This window comes from Embiotoca jacksoni, unplaced genomic scaffold, assembly GCF_022577435.1.
Source record: "Embiotoca jacksoni isolate LCO1_2020_lvr unplaced genomic scaffold, fEmbJac1.0.p SCAF_16, whole genome shotgun sequence".
Taxonomy (NCBI): Eukaryota; Metazoa; Chordata; class Actinopteri; family Embiotocidae; genus Embiotoca; species Embiotoca jacksoni.
Window position 1 is genome coordinate 13,672,757 of NW_027185296.1, and position 16,951 is coordinate 13,689,707.

Sequence of the window (16,951 nt, forward strand, 5' to 3'; positions counted from 1 at the left end):
AATAATAGAAATAATAGAATAAAATACTAGAATAGAATATAATAATAGAAAAGCAATAAAATAGCAGTAAATAGCAGTAAGAAATATAAATATAAAATATACAATATAAAATGCACAGTTTATACAGTACATTATATATCTATATATATTATATACAAACAAACAAACATACATACAAACATACAAAAAATATAATATTACAAGTTATATTAAGTAAAACACATGTTGTATTTTAATTGATCTTCTGTTCTCGAGTTGGTTTGTCTGTTTGTGTGACCAAGTCATGATTGACAGGTGGGTGCTAAATATTTCGAAATGTGTGTTTTGATATTTTTATTTAACGGTTAGTGAGTCTGATCTTTGTACTAAATTCCGACATATATTCCTGTCATATCAAAAGTTTTATTCCAGACAGATTTCTGTTTCACAGTCTCACTGCAGTATAACGTGACCTCTGATCAATAACGTAGCCGTAGAGGTATAACAATATTTTATTGATTGCTGATTGAGATTATTGGTTTATGTAAGGCCTGTAAGGTGGTTTTGGACTGACGCAGTAACAACACGGTGCGCTTTTTGTAGTCCATCCTCTTACAATTGTAGTTCCACGAGGTAGACACGTCATTAACATCCGCCGTCGCATAGTGACGTAGTCTAGTATAAGAAGACTTCTTCCAAACACCGCGGTTCCCTTTTTCCACATGAATTCTCCGCCTCATCTTTACTTGCTCTCTGAACAGTTCAAGTTAAAAACAATGTTAGGGTAAGACTCGTGAGGTGTGTTTTTTCCTTTCCACCGAAACCTCCAGACTGCAGATGATTGTCCTTCAGGCTTGCCGTAGTGTTGTGCAACATTTAGCGCGAATTTGAGTCAGCGAGCAGACACCGAGAGGAAGTAACCAACAGCTATACTACAGAGGTATACTACTAACTAACAGGGTTATACTAACTAACCAACAGCTATACTACAGAGGTATACTACTAACTAACAGGGTTATACTAACTAACCAACAGCTATACTACAGAGGTATACTACTAACTAACAGGGTTATACTAACTAACCAACAGCTATACTACAGAGGTATACTACTAACTAACAGGGTTATACTAATTAACTAACAGACATGAGCAGCACCGCCGTTGAAACGAAGCACACAGAACCTCTGGATGTTTCTGGGTAACCAGGGAAACCAGAACCAGAACCAGAACCAGACAGGAAGTCTCTCCGAGGCAGAAATATGGTAAGTAAAACCCGAGATACTAGTTAATTCCAGAAAAGTCCGCTGTTAAAGAAGTTAACATCTGGACCACGTGTGATGTGGTCCAGATGTGAAAACTCACTTCATTTATTTCACAAACGGAATAAAGGTTTAAAGGCGCAGAAAGTGTCCCCTAATAATACAGTGCAGGTCTGACCTGTGTGCATGTTAGATCTGGACCGGGTCTGACCTGTGTGCATGTTAGATCTGGACCGGGTCTGACCTGTGTGCATGTTAGATCTGGACCGGGTCTGATGTGGTCTATAAGAAGGAAAATGTCCCTTTTGATTAATTTTCAAAAACAGAATAAAGGTTTCAAAAATGTGAAAGTGCATTGCAGACATGGTTGAGGCTTTAAATGTCTAACATGCTTTAAAAGGTGGATCAACATGGAGACGGAAAGCCTTCACACACTGACATGTTTTCTTATTTCATGTTTGTAATTCTTCAACTACTTTCACACTGAAGGAAAAAATATTGCGCCGTGAAAAAGCGGCTTTTTGTTTTCTAGGAAGGAGGTGAATTTTTCGGAGCTTTTGCAATTCAAATAAAGTCATCAACCAATCTCATGGAGAATATTCATTCAGATGATGGACGACAAGCTCTCACAGAGATGTATTGGACACCCCTCAACTTGTATTGGTCGGCTCACCTGTATCATCAGGTCGAGACCACAGACTGGATATAAAAGAGTTCGTAGCTTCAGGTCTGTAAAATGGTTCTGATCCAGAAGTGTCTTCAGCTGCAATACCAGCGAGTGCCACTAGAGGTCGGCTCCAAAAAGCCTCCGGCTCCATAGACTCCCATTCAACTTCTCTCATCAAATCCAAAGTGAATAAAATGTGTCCATCAGTTATCTCGGTGTTGTTAGCTAAAGTCACTCCTTCTTATTAGTTTTCTGGAGGTCCATCTGAAAATAATCCCTCATTCATTAGAAAAGAAGATTCAAGAAGACCTGTTTTGGGGGGCGTGTCTGTTTGATTGACAGGCCTGTGGTGCAGTCAGGTTACAGCTATCGGTGGGCGGGACGTAGTATCGTCAGGTTTCCAATCAGATCGGTCAGATCCACATTTGGCTCCTCCCCCAGCTCGTCTTAATATGGTCACTTCCTGCTCCAAATAGCAAAACTCTCACTGCTGGAGTTTTAAAGTGAAATATTGTGTTTTTTTGTGCTATTTATCCGTCTCCCCTCCAGTGTGTAAAGAGCTTCAGTGAAGTTTCGCTTAACTTTTCCCTTTAGTGCCAAACGGGAAGCTAAATTGTGCGTTGTATGCTCGTGTCTAACAGAGAAGGAGTCTCGCCCCCAGTCAGGTCGCTAAACGGAAACAAGGAGGGGATTCCTGTGAAGATGAGGACTGGACGTGTAGATCTGTAAGTGCACCAGCTGATGGCCTGTTGGCTCAAACACAGACTGTTTATAATGAGACTTTAGATGTCTCTGATGGGTCATTTATTGTGTAATATTAAGCTATCTGTCATGATGACACTTGATGAGAGCATCAGGTGTAGTTTTGAATTAAAAACGGTGTGATGCCGTTTCACAGGAGAAAAGAAGAAAAAGTGATCATGAGATGAGAAGCAGCTACATCTCTCCCTTCAGAAAACCTTTCACGCAGGTGAACAACCAGCCTGCGGTCACGGACGGCGACCGACACGTAAGCATCGAGGTCTACCACATCATATCTCAGCTTACAGTTTGTATGTGTGACGAGACTCGGCTCACATGTTCAGATTCTCTCTGCAGGAGGCGTTTATACGGAGCATCCTCTCCAAGCCTTTTAAAGTTCCCATCCAAAATTACACAGGTAACATTTTTCTGGTCACGGTGGATTCTCCTTTTATGTGCATCATAACGGGTAAAACATGATTTCTCTTCGTGAACGACCTGCAGGCTCGCTGGGAATCAGGGCTCTTGGTCTGAAGCGTGCCGGCGTGAGGAAAGCGCTTCATGATCCCTTTGCAGAAGATGCCTTGGTTCTTTACGAGCCCCCGACTCTGACCCCCCATGACCTGATCAAAGCTGACAAGTAGGTTATCAACACAAAAGATGATCATCTTTCACTCGATTGTTATTATGTTGTTTTCATATTTGTACAAACCATGTTTGTACTTCAGATCCTCCAAACAGAAGCAGGAAACTAGTCGCGGATGAATTTGTTGGTACCCTTTGAGAAAAAAGAAAAACCCACTGGTTGCTTTGAAATAATAAAGAGTTTGCTTTTGATTTTTGATTCAACAGAATATTTTAAACAATAAAGCAAAGACCTCCCGGCGAGACCTCCCGTCTCCCGGCGAGACTTCCCGTCTCCCGGCGAGACTTCCCGTCTCCCGGCGAGGTCTCCCGGCGAGACTTCCCGTCAACAGTACTTCGGTCCACTCTTCCAGAACAAACTGCTCCAGCTGTCTCAGCTTTGAAGGCGTCCTTCTCCAGACTGCATGTTTCAGCTCTTTAGATGTTTGATAGGATTCAGATCAGGACTCAGAGAGGATCACTTCACAACAGTCCCATGTTTGGTTCTGATCCGTTGTGGCTGCTTTCAGCTGTGTGTTTCTGCTCCTGATCCTGTTGGAGGACCTGTGACTGAGACAGAGCTTTCTAACACTGGGCAGCACGTTTGGCTGCAGAGTTCCTCGATAGTCTTCAGGTTTCTTTGTTTCCTGTTTGCATGCTGCAGTCTGACTCTGATGTACTGAGACCTTGGACCGTCTCCTTGGTTCTTTGTGGACCATCAGCACCGTCCTTCTGTTCAGTCTGTTCAGTTTTCCTCTGCAACATCAGACAGTTTGACTCCAGTCCCATGGACCTGAAACTGGTTCATAATATTTGCAGCTGTAGTCTCAGGAACATGAAGCTGTTTGGAGATGAAACTCTTCCAGCCTTGAACATGCTGAGAGATCATTTTCCCTGTGCTTTGTTTTCTCTGCTCCATGTTCAGTGTGCTGCACACAATGATACCAAACACCCTTTAAACAGGCTCAATGACAGATTACAAGACTGAAGACATGCGATGCTGATTAAAGAAAACAGTTTGAAATATCATTATGATACAACTGTTTGTCATATTTTTCTGTCAGGGCCATTTATTACACTTTATTTTATGACACATCAACATGAGAAAACTGCTTTTCATTTCTTTACTTCTCAGAAGGAATGAAGTATTTTTACCAACAAATTCATCCATGACTGTCGTCCGGCTCCTTCCAGGAAGAGACACGTCATGTTTGGACTAACCACAAGTACACAGAGGCTGTTGTAGAAGAAACTGTAAATGAATTACATTTAGCTAATGCCTTTAATTGATTACTGGGTTGGCAGGCAGATCGTGCTCCGTACAGTCGTACACAGCCTCCTGCTGCGAGAGTGCTGGAAGTGTTTGGGATTAAAAAGACCATTCTTTGTTCCAGAGAAAAACTCCCCGTCCATGTTGTTGTGGATCCAGTTTTAGGAAAAGTGCTGAGACCCCATCAGAGAGAGGTACAACCACCGGATGATTTGTCAGAATAATAACATTTAATTGTAGAAAAAGTCAGTTAGAGGAGCATCAATTTGATTTTGAAATTAAAAAATGTCTTTAAACTGTCCAGGGGGTGAAGTTCCTGTGGGAGTGTGTGACGGGGAGGCGCATCGCAGGATCCTACGGCTGCATCATGGCAGATGAGATGGGTCTGGGGAAGACTTTGCAGTGCATCACCCTCATGTGGACCCTGCTACGCCAAAGCCCCGACGCCACGCCGGAGATAGACAAGGCCATCGTGGTCTCGCCCTCCAGTCTGGTTCGCAACTGGTCCGCCGAAGTAGGAAAGTGGCTGGGAGGACGCGTCACACCGGTCGCCATCGACGGAGGTTCAAAGGAGGAGATCGACAGGAAACTAGGTAGTTAACCTCTGCCGGCTGTCTCTCTCTGAATATTCACAGCAAAGTGTCTGCAAGTAGCTCGCCGTGAGGAACACCAGAGTCAAGGCCGTCAACTGTGCGTTTAGACAACTACCTCCAAATGAACAGACTTAAATAGACCCCATGCAAAAAGTCTGCTTTCTGGCAATGTGGTGAATGTATGTAATTTATTTGGTTATAATTCATATTTCTATCCAGCCTGTATAAAAGGCAACAGATCACTTTACAGCACTTCACTCCCTCGATGCCTTGAAAGTGTTTTGTCGCAGAAGTTAGATCCTGTTTCATAAAAGCTCCTCTGTGTCGCCCAATCTCTGTTTTCGACACGTATATTAAACCATGTGGAAGTTCAGCATTAACAACCCGACCGGAGGTTCATTGATCAGAACTCCTCGCTGACAGCAGAGTGTTCCTGTGAAACCCGTCAGCAGGTTACAACAGACACTACGAGGCCTTTTGAAGCAGGTCAACTGTTACCTGCATCAGCGGTAGTGAAATGTGGCGCAGTATAACAGGTAGAGCTGAAAGGAGAGGGAAAGAAAAACAGGGTTCACACTAGAGGTCAAAGGTCAAACTCCCCAACGGTCAGTGACTGAAACGCTGAAACTCCACGACCCGTAGTAAACAGAGAAACATGCTGCCGTTGTTCTGAACCGATAAGAAACAAACGTGTCTGTTAAAAACAGGCTGACACGTTCATCTGTTGGATATTAAAACTAGTTAAATCCATCTCTAAATCCTGGTTTCAGAGGGAAATAATTGATCTAACAATAACAGTAATTAGCTCACAGCCTCATAAACTACATTTTAATTTGTGTCAGTGAGCACTAATGCTACCAAACACAAACACACTGACAATAACTAGATAACTAACGTTACGGCTACAGACATGGAAGATATTACATTTGATTACATGAAAACTAAAAGTTTTAACATGGAAACAAATTCTGGAAAAGAGTTGTTAAGATTCCCTGATTCCCTGAAGTTCACCGACCTGTGGGAAACCTGAGAAAAGTTCATCGCACTCAGAGTTGAAGAGACATTGAAATTTGTAATGGGGCAGCTCATTTAGTGGAAAACAGCCCGGCTAACTTCACTTTAGAGCCTGATAAGTTGGTGGAGACCCAACCAGAGCGCCAAGGGGAGTGAACACTGGACATCACATGGACACAAACAGGAAGTGAAGTCCGTGATGATGTTGCTCTCCGTCTGCTGGATGTGTAGAATTAAAACAGTTTGGGTGACTTCAGGCGCCCAAAAGAATATCCTGATTCCTGTCAGCACTTCAGGTTCCCTTTTAGACGCCTTTCGGATTTGTTTCTGTTATTAAAAGTTCAAAATCCCAAACTTCAGATGTTGGCTTGAATCGCTGTGTGTGTGGACGATATTGGGTTTTCTGTGGTTTCTAGTGAACTTCATGTCTCAGCGCGGTTTAAGAGTGCCGACCCCCATCCTGATCATTTCATACGAGACCTTTCGGCTGCACGCTGCCGTTCTGCACAAGGGCAAAGTCGGACTTGTCATCTGCGACGAGGTAATTCACCTCATCCTTAATAATTCAAAGATATATGACAACAACAACAATGAGATAACGTTCATAGTTGTGTCCCGCAGGGCCACCGGCTGAAGAACTCTGACAACCAGACGTACCAGGCTCTCAACGCCATGAGCGCCCAGAGCAGAGTGCTGATATCGGGCACGCCGATCCAGAACGACCTGCTGGAGTACTTCAGTCTGGTCCACTTTGTAAATGCCGGCATCCTCGGTAAGCAGCACGCACACACACAACAGGTGGCACGTATCGGCCTCGTTTCTCATCCTATCTCTTTTGATCCTCCGCTTGGACGGCAGGTACAGCCCAGGAGTTTAAAAAGCATTTTGAGCTTCCCATCCTGAAGGGTCGCGATGCGATGGCCAGCGATAAAGAGCGACAGAGTGGAGAAGAGAAACTCAAAGAGCTGATCGGCATCGTCAACAGGTGAGCTCGGAAACTTTTACAAAGGTCGTCTGTCCTTCTCACTTTATTCTCTGATTTTCATTCTTTATTTTCCTATTTCATTTTCCTATTTTTTTCTTCTATTTAATTGATGGTATGTTTGTTGCATTATAAACTGGCTTTAATAGCCATTCGGATAGTTTAAAGTAAGATTTGTCAATATATATTAATATATTAATATATATTAATATATATTAATGATACAAATAATTTGAGATTATACAGCAAGTTGTTTGACAGTATTTATCAAAGTAGCTCACTCTTTTCTCTCCTCCATTAAACCTGTTTTCAAAACTCTTCCTATAATTAAACATTCGTGCCCAACTGCACATATTTGGAGGAGAAAAAAAAAAGTCTTCTTTAAGCAAATCTCATATTTTGCACCGTTTTCTTTCTTTACATACGTTATCGTCAGTCAAATTTCCTTTACTTCTGTCATACAGCCCATAATCTGTGTCCACAGGTGCTTGATAAGGAGAACGTCTGATATATTGTCGAAGTATCTTCCTGTGAAAATCGAGCAGGTTGTGTGTTGCAGGTAGGTTTCTTCACCTGCTTTCAGGTTTTGTTGCAAAAGCAGAGATGAAACATTGAAGAGATTTTTTTCATATATATCCGAGTTTCACTACCAATTCTATAATAGGATCTTTTTCGATGCGTTACTTGTAGGTTTCATTTACAACCATGTTTCCCAAAAAGTTGGATTTTGTCAAATGTAAACAAAAACAGAATGTGACGATTTGTAAATCACGTGAACCCATATTTAATATCAAATTAGATCAAAGACAACAAGACACATGTTGAAAAAGACATTTTATTGTTTAGTGAAAAATATGTGCTCATTTTGAATTTGATGCCAACAAACACATCTCAAAGAAGTTGGGACAGCTTCTTCTTTTAGCAACACTCCCGAAACGTTCGGTGAACTGAGGACAGCAGCTGCTGGAGTTTTGAAAGGGAAATGTTGTCCCATTCTTGCCTGATGTGGGCAAAACATCATTGTTTTTATTGACATTTCCCACAGCGTCCCAACTTTTTTTGGTAAACTCAGTTATATTCTTATAACCTTCAAGACAGTGATGCAAACAATACTTACATTTATTTTTAACTTGATTTAAATGAGGAAATATGTCTAGCGATACATATGTGTATTGTGATATTCTTTACAACAATATAATGACAATAATATCTGAAGGAAGATGTTACATTGAAGCATGTATGGAGGTAATGTGGCTGCTGCCCTGCAGGCTGACTCCTCTGCAGACTGAACTGTACAAGCGCTTCCTGAGGCAGGCCAAACCCATCGAGACCTTACAACACGGCAAAATCAGTGTCTCGTCTCTGTCTTCCATCACATCACTCAAGAAACTCTGCAATCGTAAGTGCTGAAAATGTGACATATAACGATTCATGTGTGGACATAATAAGGTAAGGATGTGTGTCCTCTGTCCTCAGACCCAGCTCTTGTGTATGAGAAGTGTGTTCAGGGCGAGGAGGGCTTCGAGGGGGCGCTGGATCTGTTTCCTCCCGGCTTCTGCAATAAAGCTGTGGAACCTCAGCTCTCTGGTAAGAACGTGTTCTTTTACATTTCAGTGCAGCTCCGATGGTGTTAAACACGAATCCAGACGTGGAGCAGCATGAAGGCGCCCACATGTCAGCGATCAGACAGACGTTTAACGTTGATGGATGGTTTATTACATATTAACTGTCATTCGCATCCTGTCAAAAGATTCAGATAAACCTGAAAGAATTAACAGGTAAATTCACGTTATTTTTTACCTGCTGTATTTCCCATAAAAGGGACGGTGGCTCAGTCATCATGTGATGTGGCGCTCCGAGAGACGAACACTCACTCTGCAGTGTTCCTCCGATCTGGAGAGCTTTTTCTTTTATTGGTTTTCTTCATCTCACAGAAATGCCACTCTGTTGGTTGAGTCTCAGGGCTCTCATCGGTCAGATAATAATGGTCTCAGGAGTGAAGTTGATGTTGGACACGAATGAATGCTCATTTTGCTCTGTGCTGCTACGATGTCTGATCTCTTAACTGTTTCCAAGTTTGCTATAACCAGAGTTCCCACTGGGAGGGAATTTTAAAAACTCTTTTCCAGACAGGGAAAGTCAGGAGATTTGATCATTTTTTGGGGCCAATTCCTGGAATATCAGGAAGTTATCCATTTGGTCTTTTTTTCACATGTATTTCCTGAGAGGTTTTATCGTCTTTCTGTACGTTCAGTGAAGACGTGTCTTCTCAGGAAGGCAAACATGCAGGAAAATGTAGATTTGAAGAGCTTTGACTACAAAATGATGAGTTCAAAGACCGGGTGATAGAAATAGACATAAAATCTAAATGTAAAGTTTGTAAAACTACTTTAGATCTATAAATGATGGGCGAGAAAGCCCTCCGTTGCTACGGCAACAGTAAGGAGCATGCTGCCTTCCTACCGTTCCCATTTGAAAACATTTTTGCACTGAGCGTCGGTGTTTTTGAGGGTGAACGGACCTCGTTGTGCGTGATCATAATTGTTCTGTTAGTTTTGTAAGTTGATGTGAATAACAAAGTGTCTGTTTCTCGTCTGCTCAGCATGTTTTTCTGTTCACGATCAGTCGTGCAGTTTCACCTTTTCAGTCCTTAAAGTTTGACATTTGAGAGTAGGAACCCTGTATCACGTCGTCTCAGGTCATAATGTGTCTGTTATTTCTGTCTTCCACTGTTCCAGGGAAGATGCTGGTTCTTGACTACATCCTAGCGATGACCAGGACGACGACGAGTGACAAGGTGGTGCTCGTCTCCAACTACACTCAGACACTGGACCTGTTTGAGAAGCTGTGCAGATCTAGAAGGTGCTTTGTTGGGGGAGAAACAAGCATTTAACTGTGCCTGAGAGTAGGATTGATTAGTCAGTTTAAGTGAGCACCAACCGTGTGCTCGGTCTGTTTCAGATACCTTTATGTTCGACTGGACGGCACCATGTCCATCAAGAAAAGGGCCAAGATTGTGGAGAGATTCAACAGTCCATCGGTGAGTTGGAGACTGTTTGAAACCACAGAGAGCTTTAATAACAACATGTGAACAGCATCTGAATCCATGTGTTTCTCAGAACCCAGAGTTTATCTTCATGCTGAGCAGCAAGGCTGGTGGGTGTGGCCTCAATCTGATTGGCGCTAATCGCCTGGTGATGTTTGATCCCGACTGGAACCCGGCCAATGACGAGCAGGCGATGGCTCGGGTGTGGAGGGACGGCCAGAAGAAGACCTGCTACATCTACAGACTTCTCTCTGTCAGTCCAACACATCACATCCAACCCGTCATCACCACACGTTGGGCCTCATTCACCAACAGAGCGTACCAACGTTTCACAAACAAATTTCTCCGCACATGTTAGTGAATGAGGCCCGGTGTGTTTCCACAGAAATGTGTTCACACAGAAAGTGGGCCTGACTTCCCTGCTGATAGATTCTGGACCTGTATTGACTGCTGCTCTGTAGAGGCTCCACAGTTGACCGGCGGTGTGTTTGTTTGACAGACGGGGACCATCGAGGAGAAGATCCTGCAGAGACAGGCCCACAAGAAGGCGCTGAGCAGCTGCGTGGTGGACGAGGAGCAGGACGTGGAGCGCCACTTCTCTCTCGGGGAACTCCGAGAACTCTTCACCCTCAACGAGGAGACCGCCAGCGACACGCATGACAAGTAAGAAACACTTTAGTCATGAAAATGAAACATCATAGCAGTGTCGAGCTTCTCAGTACAACTGGATGTCAGGACCCAATCCTACCTCCTCAGGAGGGTTCTCAGGTGGACTCACGTATCCCAAACTCTGACCTGTGGTGTTTCACTGCAGTCAAAGGTTAGAAAATATTCAATTCAATTTGATTTCTATAGCGCCAAATCACAACAGAAGTTATTTCATGGCACTTAACACATTAAAGTCCTTACAGTTGAACTTTACATCATTATACAGAGAAACCAACAATTCAACTGTCAAATATGTTTATAATAGTTGTTCAAAGTCAAATGTCTGCAAACACAGAGCTGCTAAATGTCAAGAACAGTGTGGGAGTGTTCAGTCCGTTCAGCTGCACCGCTGCGATCCTCCCTCACCCCCCTCACCCTCAAATCCTCCCTCACCCTCAAATCCTCCCTCACCCCCAAATCCTCCCTCACCCCCAAATCCTCCCTCACCCCCGTGTACACAATCCGTCTGACTTTGAGTTACTGTTGTTTAAAGAACAGAAGTCGTTTTGTTTTTGCTGACATATAAATCTATAACATTTTTGTTCAAATTGTATGTCATTTAAATTAATAATGACATATTTTTCAGTATTTTGTCATATAGTCAAGAATATTGTTGTCACAGAAATGACTGATCAGCCTGTCTTCCTCCCTGGTGGCAGGTTTCGCTGCCGTCGCTGTGTGAACTCCAGAGAGGTGCGGCCTCCTGCCGACGACTCCGACTGCACCGGCGACCTCTCCCAGTGGAACCACTGCTTCGACAGGAAGGGCCTGAGGGACCCGGTGCTGAGGGCCTCCTGGGAGGCTGCCGTCTCCTTCGTCTTCCACCAGCGCTCACACGAGGACCAGAAGGGCATCGTATAGCAGCAGGAACAGACCTCCACGTATATATTGTACATACTTGTTGTATATACTATTTATTGCTTGCTTCTTTTTTTCTTTTTCTTTTTTATATCAAATCAGGAAAAAAATTACAGATGAAAATAATCTGTCCATCATTAATGCGGGGACTTTAACGACATTAACCCATTTGTGCTGAGTCATCGATAGGTATACGATGACATGCACATAACTCCTTTCATGGTGTTTTAGTTTAATGCTGCTAACAGCCACTGCAGTCCTGATCTGTCCTCAGCAGGACGTTTTCATGGTAGACATGCTGACACGTCAGATATATTAATGATGGCTGCTTCCCTTCAGGTCCTGCTGTTGTGTGTGCAGGTTTACTGTCACGTGTAGCTGAACTGAGCCATCATTTCATCCTGCTGTTTGTTCCATCTTTGCATCTCCTGCTGCGACAAGTCAAAATATCTGCTGGTAAAAAGTCTCTGAATGAATGGGATTTACGAGTTTTAGCATTTTATCTTTCTGCTCAGACATTTTAAAGATCGATTGCACCCGTTTAATAATATTCTCTGTTCTGCCAACTAGTGGAGACGATATCATCTTTACACAACCCGTGCAGTTGAAATGCAGCATGCAGATAACCTCAGCCTCCATGGAGGTAAATCATTTCCTGTGTTGTCGGGGTTCCAGTCCAAACGACCCTGAATCTGTTTGTGTGTCTTCATCAGCCGCCGTTTAAACAGAATCACTAAACTTGTGTACAGTTCACTGTTTGCAGGTAGAACTTAAAGCTGCTGTACACCTGGTTTACCTGAAGTTGAAGTTAATAAAGTTTAGAATAAAGAAGGTTTATACAGCTCTGATTGTTTTATTCATGTTCAACATTTCAAATCTCTGTCACTGCTACGGTGGAATCACCCTTAATGGCTGCATTCTGCCGGTATCAGCTGTGTGTGTGTGTGGTTATATCTATATCTATATCTATATGCAGATATAGTTATCTAGATATATATATATATATATATACAGTGGGTACGGAAAGTATTCAGACCCCTTTACATTTTTCACTCTTTGTTTCATTGCAGCCATTTGCTGAAATCAAAAAAGTTCATTTTATTTCTCATTAATGTACACTCAGCACCCCATCTGGACAGAAAAAAACAGAAATGTAGAAATTTGTGCAAATTTATTAAAAAAGAAAAACTGAAATATCACATGGTCATAAGTATTCAGACCCTTTGCTGTGACACTCATATTTAACTCACATGCTGTCCATTTCTTCTGATCCTCCTTGAGATGGTTCTACTCCTTCATTGGAGTCCAGCTGTGTTTAATTAAACTGATTGGACTTGATTAGGAAAGGCACACACCTGTCTATATAAGACCTTACAGCTCACAGTGCATGTCAGAGCAAATGAGAATCATGAGGTCGAAGGAACTGTCCAAGGAGCTCAGAGACAGAATTGTGGCAAGGCACAGATCTGGCCAAGGTTACAAAATAATTTCTGCAGCACTCAAGGTTCCTAAGAGCACAGTGGCCTCCATAATCCTTAAATGGAAGAAGTTTGGGACGACCAGAACTCTTCCTAGACCTGGCCGTCCAGCCAAACTGAGCAATCGTGGGAGAAGAGCCTTGGTGAGAGAGGTAAAGAAGAACCCAAAGATCACTGTGGCTGAGCTCCAGAGATGCAGTAGGGAGATGGGAGAAAGTTCCACAAAGTCAACTATCACTGCAGCCCTCCACCAGTCGGGGCTTTATGGCAGAGTGGCCCGACGGAAGCCTCTCCTCAGTGCAAGACATATGAAAGCCCGCATAGAGTTTGCCAAAAAACACATGAAGGACTCCCAGACTATGAGAAATAAGATTCTCTGGTCTGATGAGACCAAGATTGAACTTTTTGGCGTTAATTCTAAGCGGTATGTGTGGAGAAAACCAGGCACTGCTCATCACCTGCCCAATACAATCCCAACAGTGAAACATGGTGGTGGCAGCATCATGCTATGGGGGTGTTTTTCAGCTGCAGGGACAGGACGACTGGTTGCAATTGAAGGAAAGATGAATGCGGCCAAGTACAGAGATATCCTGGAAGAAAACCTCTTCCAGAGTGCTCTGGACCTCAGACTGGGCCGAAGGTTCACCTTCCAACAAGACAATGACCCTAAGCACACAGCTAAAATAACAAAGGAGTGGCTTCGGAACAACTCTGTGACCATTCTTGACTGGCCCGGCCAGAGCCCTGACCTAAACCCAGTTGAGCATCTCTGGAGAGACCTGAAAATGGCTGTCCACCAACGTTCACCATCCAACCTGACGGAACTGGAGAGGATCTGCAAGGAAGAATGGCAGAAGATCCCCAAATCCAGGTGTGAAAAGCTTGTTGCATCATTCCCAAGAAGACTCATGGCTGTACGAGCTCAAAAGGGTGCTTCTACTCAATACTGAGCAAAGGGTCTGAATACTTATGACCATGTGATATTTCAGTTTTTCTTTTTTAATAAATTTGCACAAATTTCTACATTTGTTTTTTTCTGTCAAGATGGGGTGCTGAGTGTACATTAATGAGAAATAAAATGAACTTTTTTGATTTTAGCAAATGGCTGCAATCAAACAAAGAGTGAAAAATTTAAAGGCGTCTGAATACTTTCCGTACCCACTGTATAGCAAATCTCCAGAACTGCCTTCTGTCTAAAGGACAAATCCTCATCAAAGATGACTCCAAGGTTCCTCACAGTTTTGCTGGAGGCCAAGACAACGTCATCTAGAGTAACTAAGTGATTACAGAAAGAGTTTCTGAGGTGTTTAGGACCAAGTACAAGAACTTCTGTTTTGTCTGAATTTAGAAGCAGGATGTTTTTGGTCATCCAGGCCTTTATGTCTTTTAGACAGGCTTCAAGTTTTACTAACTGATTAGTTTCATCTGGTTTTATAGAAAGATATAGCTGAGTGTCATCTGCATAACAATGGAAGTTGATGCAGTGCTTCCTGATGACGTCTCCTAATGGAAGCATGTACAAAGTGAAAAGTATTGGGCCTAACACTGAGCCTTGTGGAACTCCATAACTAACTCTTGTTTGTCTGGATGACTCATTGTTGACATGGACAAACTGGAATCTATCTGATAAGTAGGATTTGAACCAGTCCAATGCAGTTCCTTTAATCCTCGTAACGTCTTCTAATCTCTGTAATAAGATCGTATGATCAATCGTATCAAAAGCAGCACTGAGGTCCAGAAGAACAAGTACAGAGACGAGTCCATTATCTGAGGCTAATAAAAGGTCATTAGTAACTTTCACCAGAGCTGTTTCTGTGCTATGATGAACTCTAAAGCCTGAAAATCTTCAAACAGATCATTCCTTTGTAAATGATCACAAAGTTGATTTGAAACAACTTTTTCAAGGATTTTAGAAATAAACGTCAGGTTGTAAATTGGTCTGTAGTTTCCTAAAACAGCTGATTAAGAGTCGGCTTTTGAAGTAAATGTTTAATTACTTTAAAAGCCTGCGGTACATAGCCGGTTACAATAGATAGGTTGATCTGATCTAATATGGACGTATTAATTAAAGGGAAGACTTCCTTAAAAAGTTTAGTTGGGATGAGATCTAACAGACAGCTAGAGGATCCAGATGAAGAAATAATTCTACTTAACTCAGAGAGCTCAACAGGAGAGAAATGTTCCAAGTTTACATCTGGTCCTACAGTTGCTTTCAGGGCTGCTGTTGCTTAGCAACACATCAGTGATGGTGTCAGGAAGGGTCGGCCCGATTCTCTCCCTGATAGTAAGAATTTTATTAGTAAAGAAGTTAATGAAGTCATTACTGCTGAGAGCTGAAGGAATAGAGGACTCAACAGAACTGGGACTCTTTGTCAGCCTGCTACAGTGATGAAAAGAAACCTGGGGTTGTTCTTGTTGTCCTCTATTAATGATGAATAATATAAAGGAGTGTCTTCGGGACAACTCTGTGAATGTCCTTGAGTGTCCCAGGCAGAGCCCAGACTTGAACCCGATTGAACATCTCTGGAGAGATCTGAAGATGTCTGAGCACCGACGCTCCCCATCCAACCTGATGGAGCTTGAGAGGTCCTGCAAAGAAGAACGGGAGAAACTGCCCAAGAATAGGAGCCAAGCTTATAGCATCATACTCAAAAAGACTTGAGGCTGTAATTTCTGCTAAAGGTGCTTCAACAAAGTATTGAGCAAAGGCTGTGAATACTTATGTACGCGTTTTATATATATATATATATATATATATATTTTATTTTATTTTATTTTTTTTAATTATTTATTTATTTATTTTTAATAGATTTGCACAAATTTTAAACAAACTTTTTTCACTTTGTCATTATGGGATATTGTGTGTAGAATTTTGAGGGGAAAAAAATATTTAATCCATTTTGGAATTTATTACATTACATTACATTTATCTGACTCTTTTATCCAAAGACTTACAATAAGTTAATTTCAACCATGAGGGTTCAAAACCAGAACAACAGGAATCAAGAAAATACAATTTTCTTCCAGAAAGCCAAACTACAAAGTTCTATCAGTAAGTTCTATTTTAAGCTACTAAAGTTCTACTGTTCAAGGTGAAGGAGGAAGAGGTGTGTTTTTAGTTTGTGGTGGAAGATGTTCAGAGTTTCTGCTGTCCTGATGTCGGTGGGGAGCTCACTCTACCATTTAGGAGCCAGGACAGCAAACAGTCGTGATTTTGTTGAATAAGGCTGTGACAACAAAATGTGGAAAAAGTGAAGTGCTGGCTGTGAATACTTTCCGGATATATACAACGCCTATACAAATATTCATATATTCATATAATTTGGCTTTTCTGACAAGAATTTGCAAAAAAAAAGCTTCTTTCATGTCAAAGTGAAAACAGATTTTTACAAAATAATATCAATTAATTAAAAATATATAGTGTAAAATAAGTGTTTGCATAAATATTCACCCCCTTTAAAGTGACTGATCTAATCCAACAGAGGTCCAGCGAGTTGATGCCAGCAATGTCACATTAGTGAAATGGAGATCAACTGAGTGCAGATGATGTGTGTCCAGTGATTGTAGTATAAAAACACCTGTCTGGGAGGTCCAGTCTCTGGTTCATCAGTATTCATGCTACAACTGCAACATGAAGACAAAAGAACACTTGAAGCAACTCAGAGAAAAGATCATTGAAAAGTATAAGTGAGGAGATGGCTACAAAAAGATTTCCAACTCACTGGACATCCC

The 16,951-nt window shown here is 42.1% G+C and overlaps 1 protein-coding gene across 1 annotated transcript; it reads left to right on the plus strand.

Moving 5' to 3' along the window:
* The first annotated feature begins 721 nt into the window (after positions 1-721).
* Positions 722-12,598, plus strand: rad54l (RAD54 like). Its single transcript, XM_069151020.1, has 18 exons — positions 722-1,241; positions 2,547-2,630; positions 2,804-2,914; positions 3,004-3,064; positions 3,151-3,286; positions 4,665-4,734; positions 4,845-5,133; positions 6,564-6,688; positions 6,769-6,919; positions 7,006-7,132; positions 7,614-7,688; positions 8,398-8,528; positions 8,606-8,716; positions 9,868-9,991; positions 10,091-10,169; positions 10,249-10,428; positions 10,675-10,838; positions 11,543-12,598. The coding sequence occupies exons 1-18, from the start codon at positions 1,239-1,241 to the stop codon at positions 11,742-11,744; spliced, it is 2,223 nt and encodes a 740-aa protein (XP_069007121.1). The 5' UTR covers positions 722-1,238; the 3' UTR covers positions 11,745-12,598.
* The last annotated feature ends 4,353 nt before the right edge of the window (positions 12,599-16,951 follow it).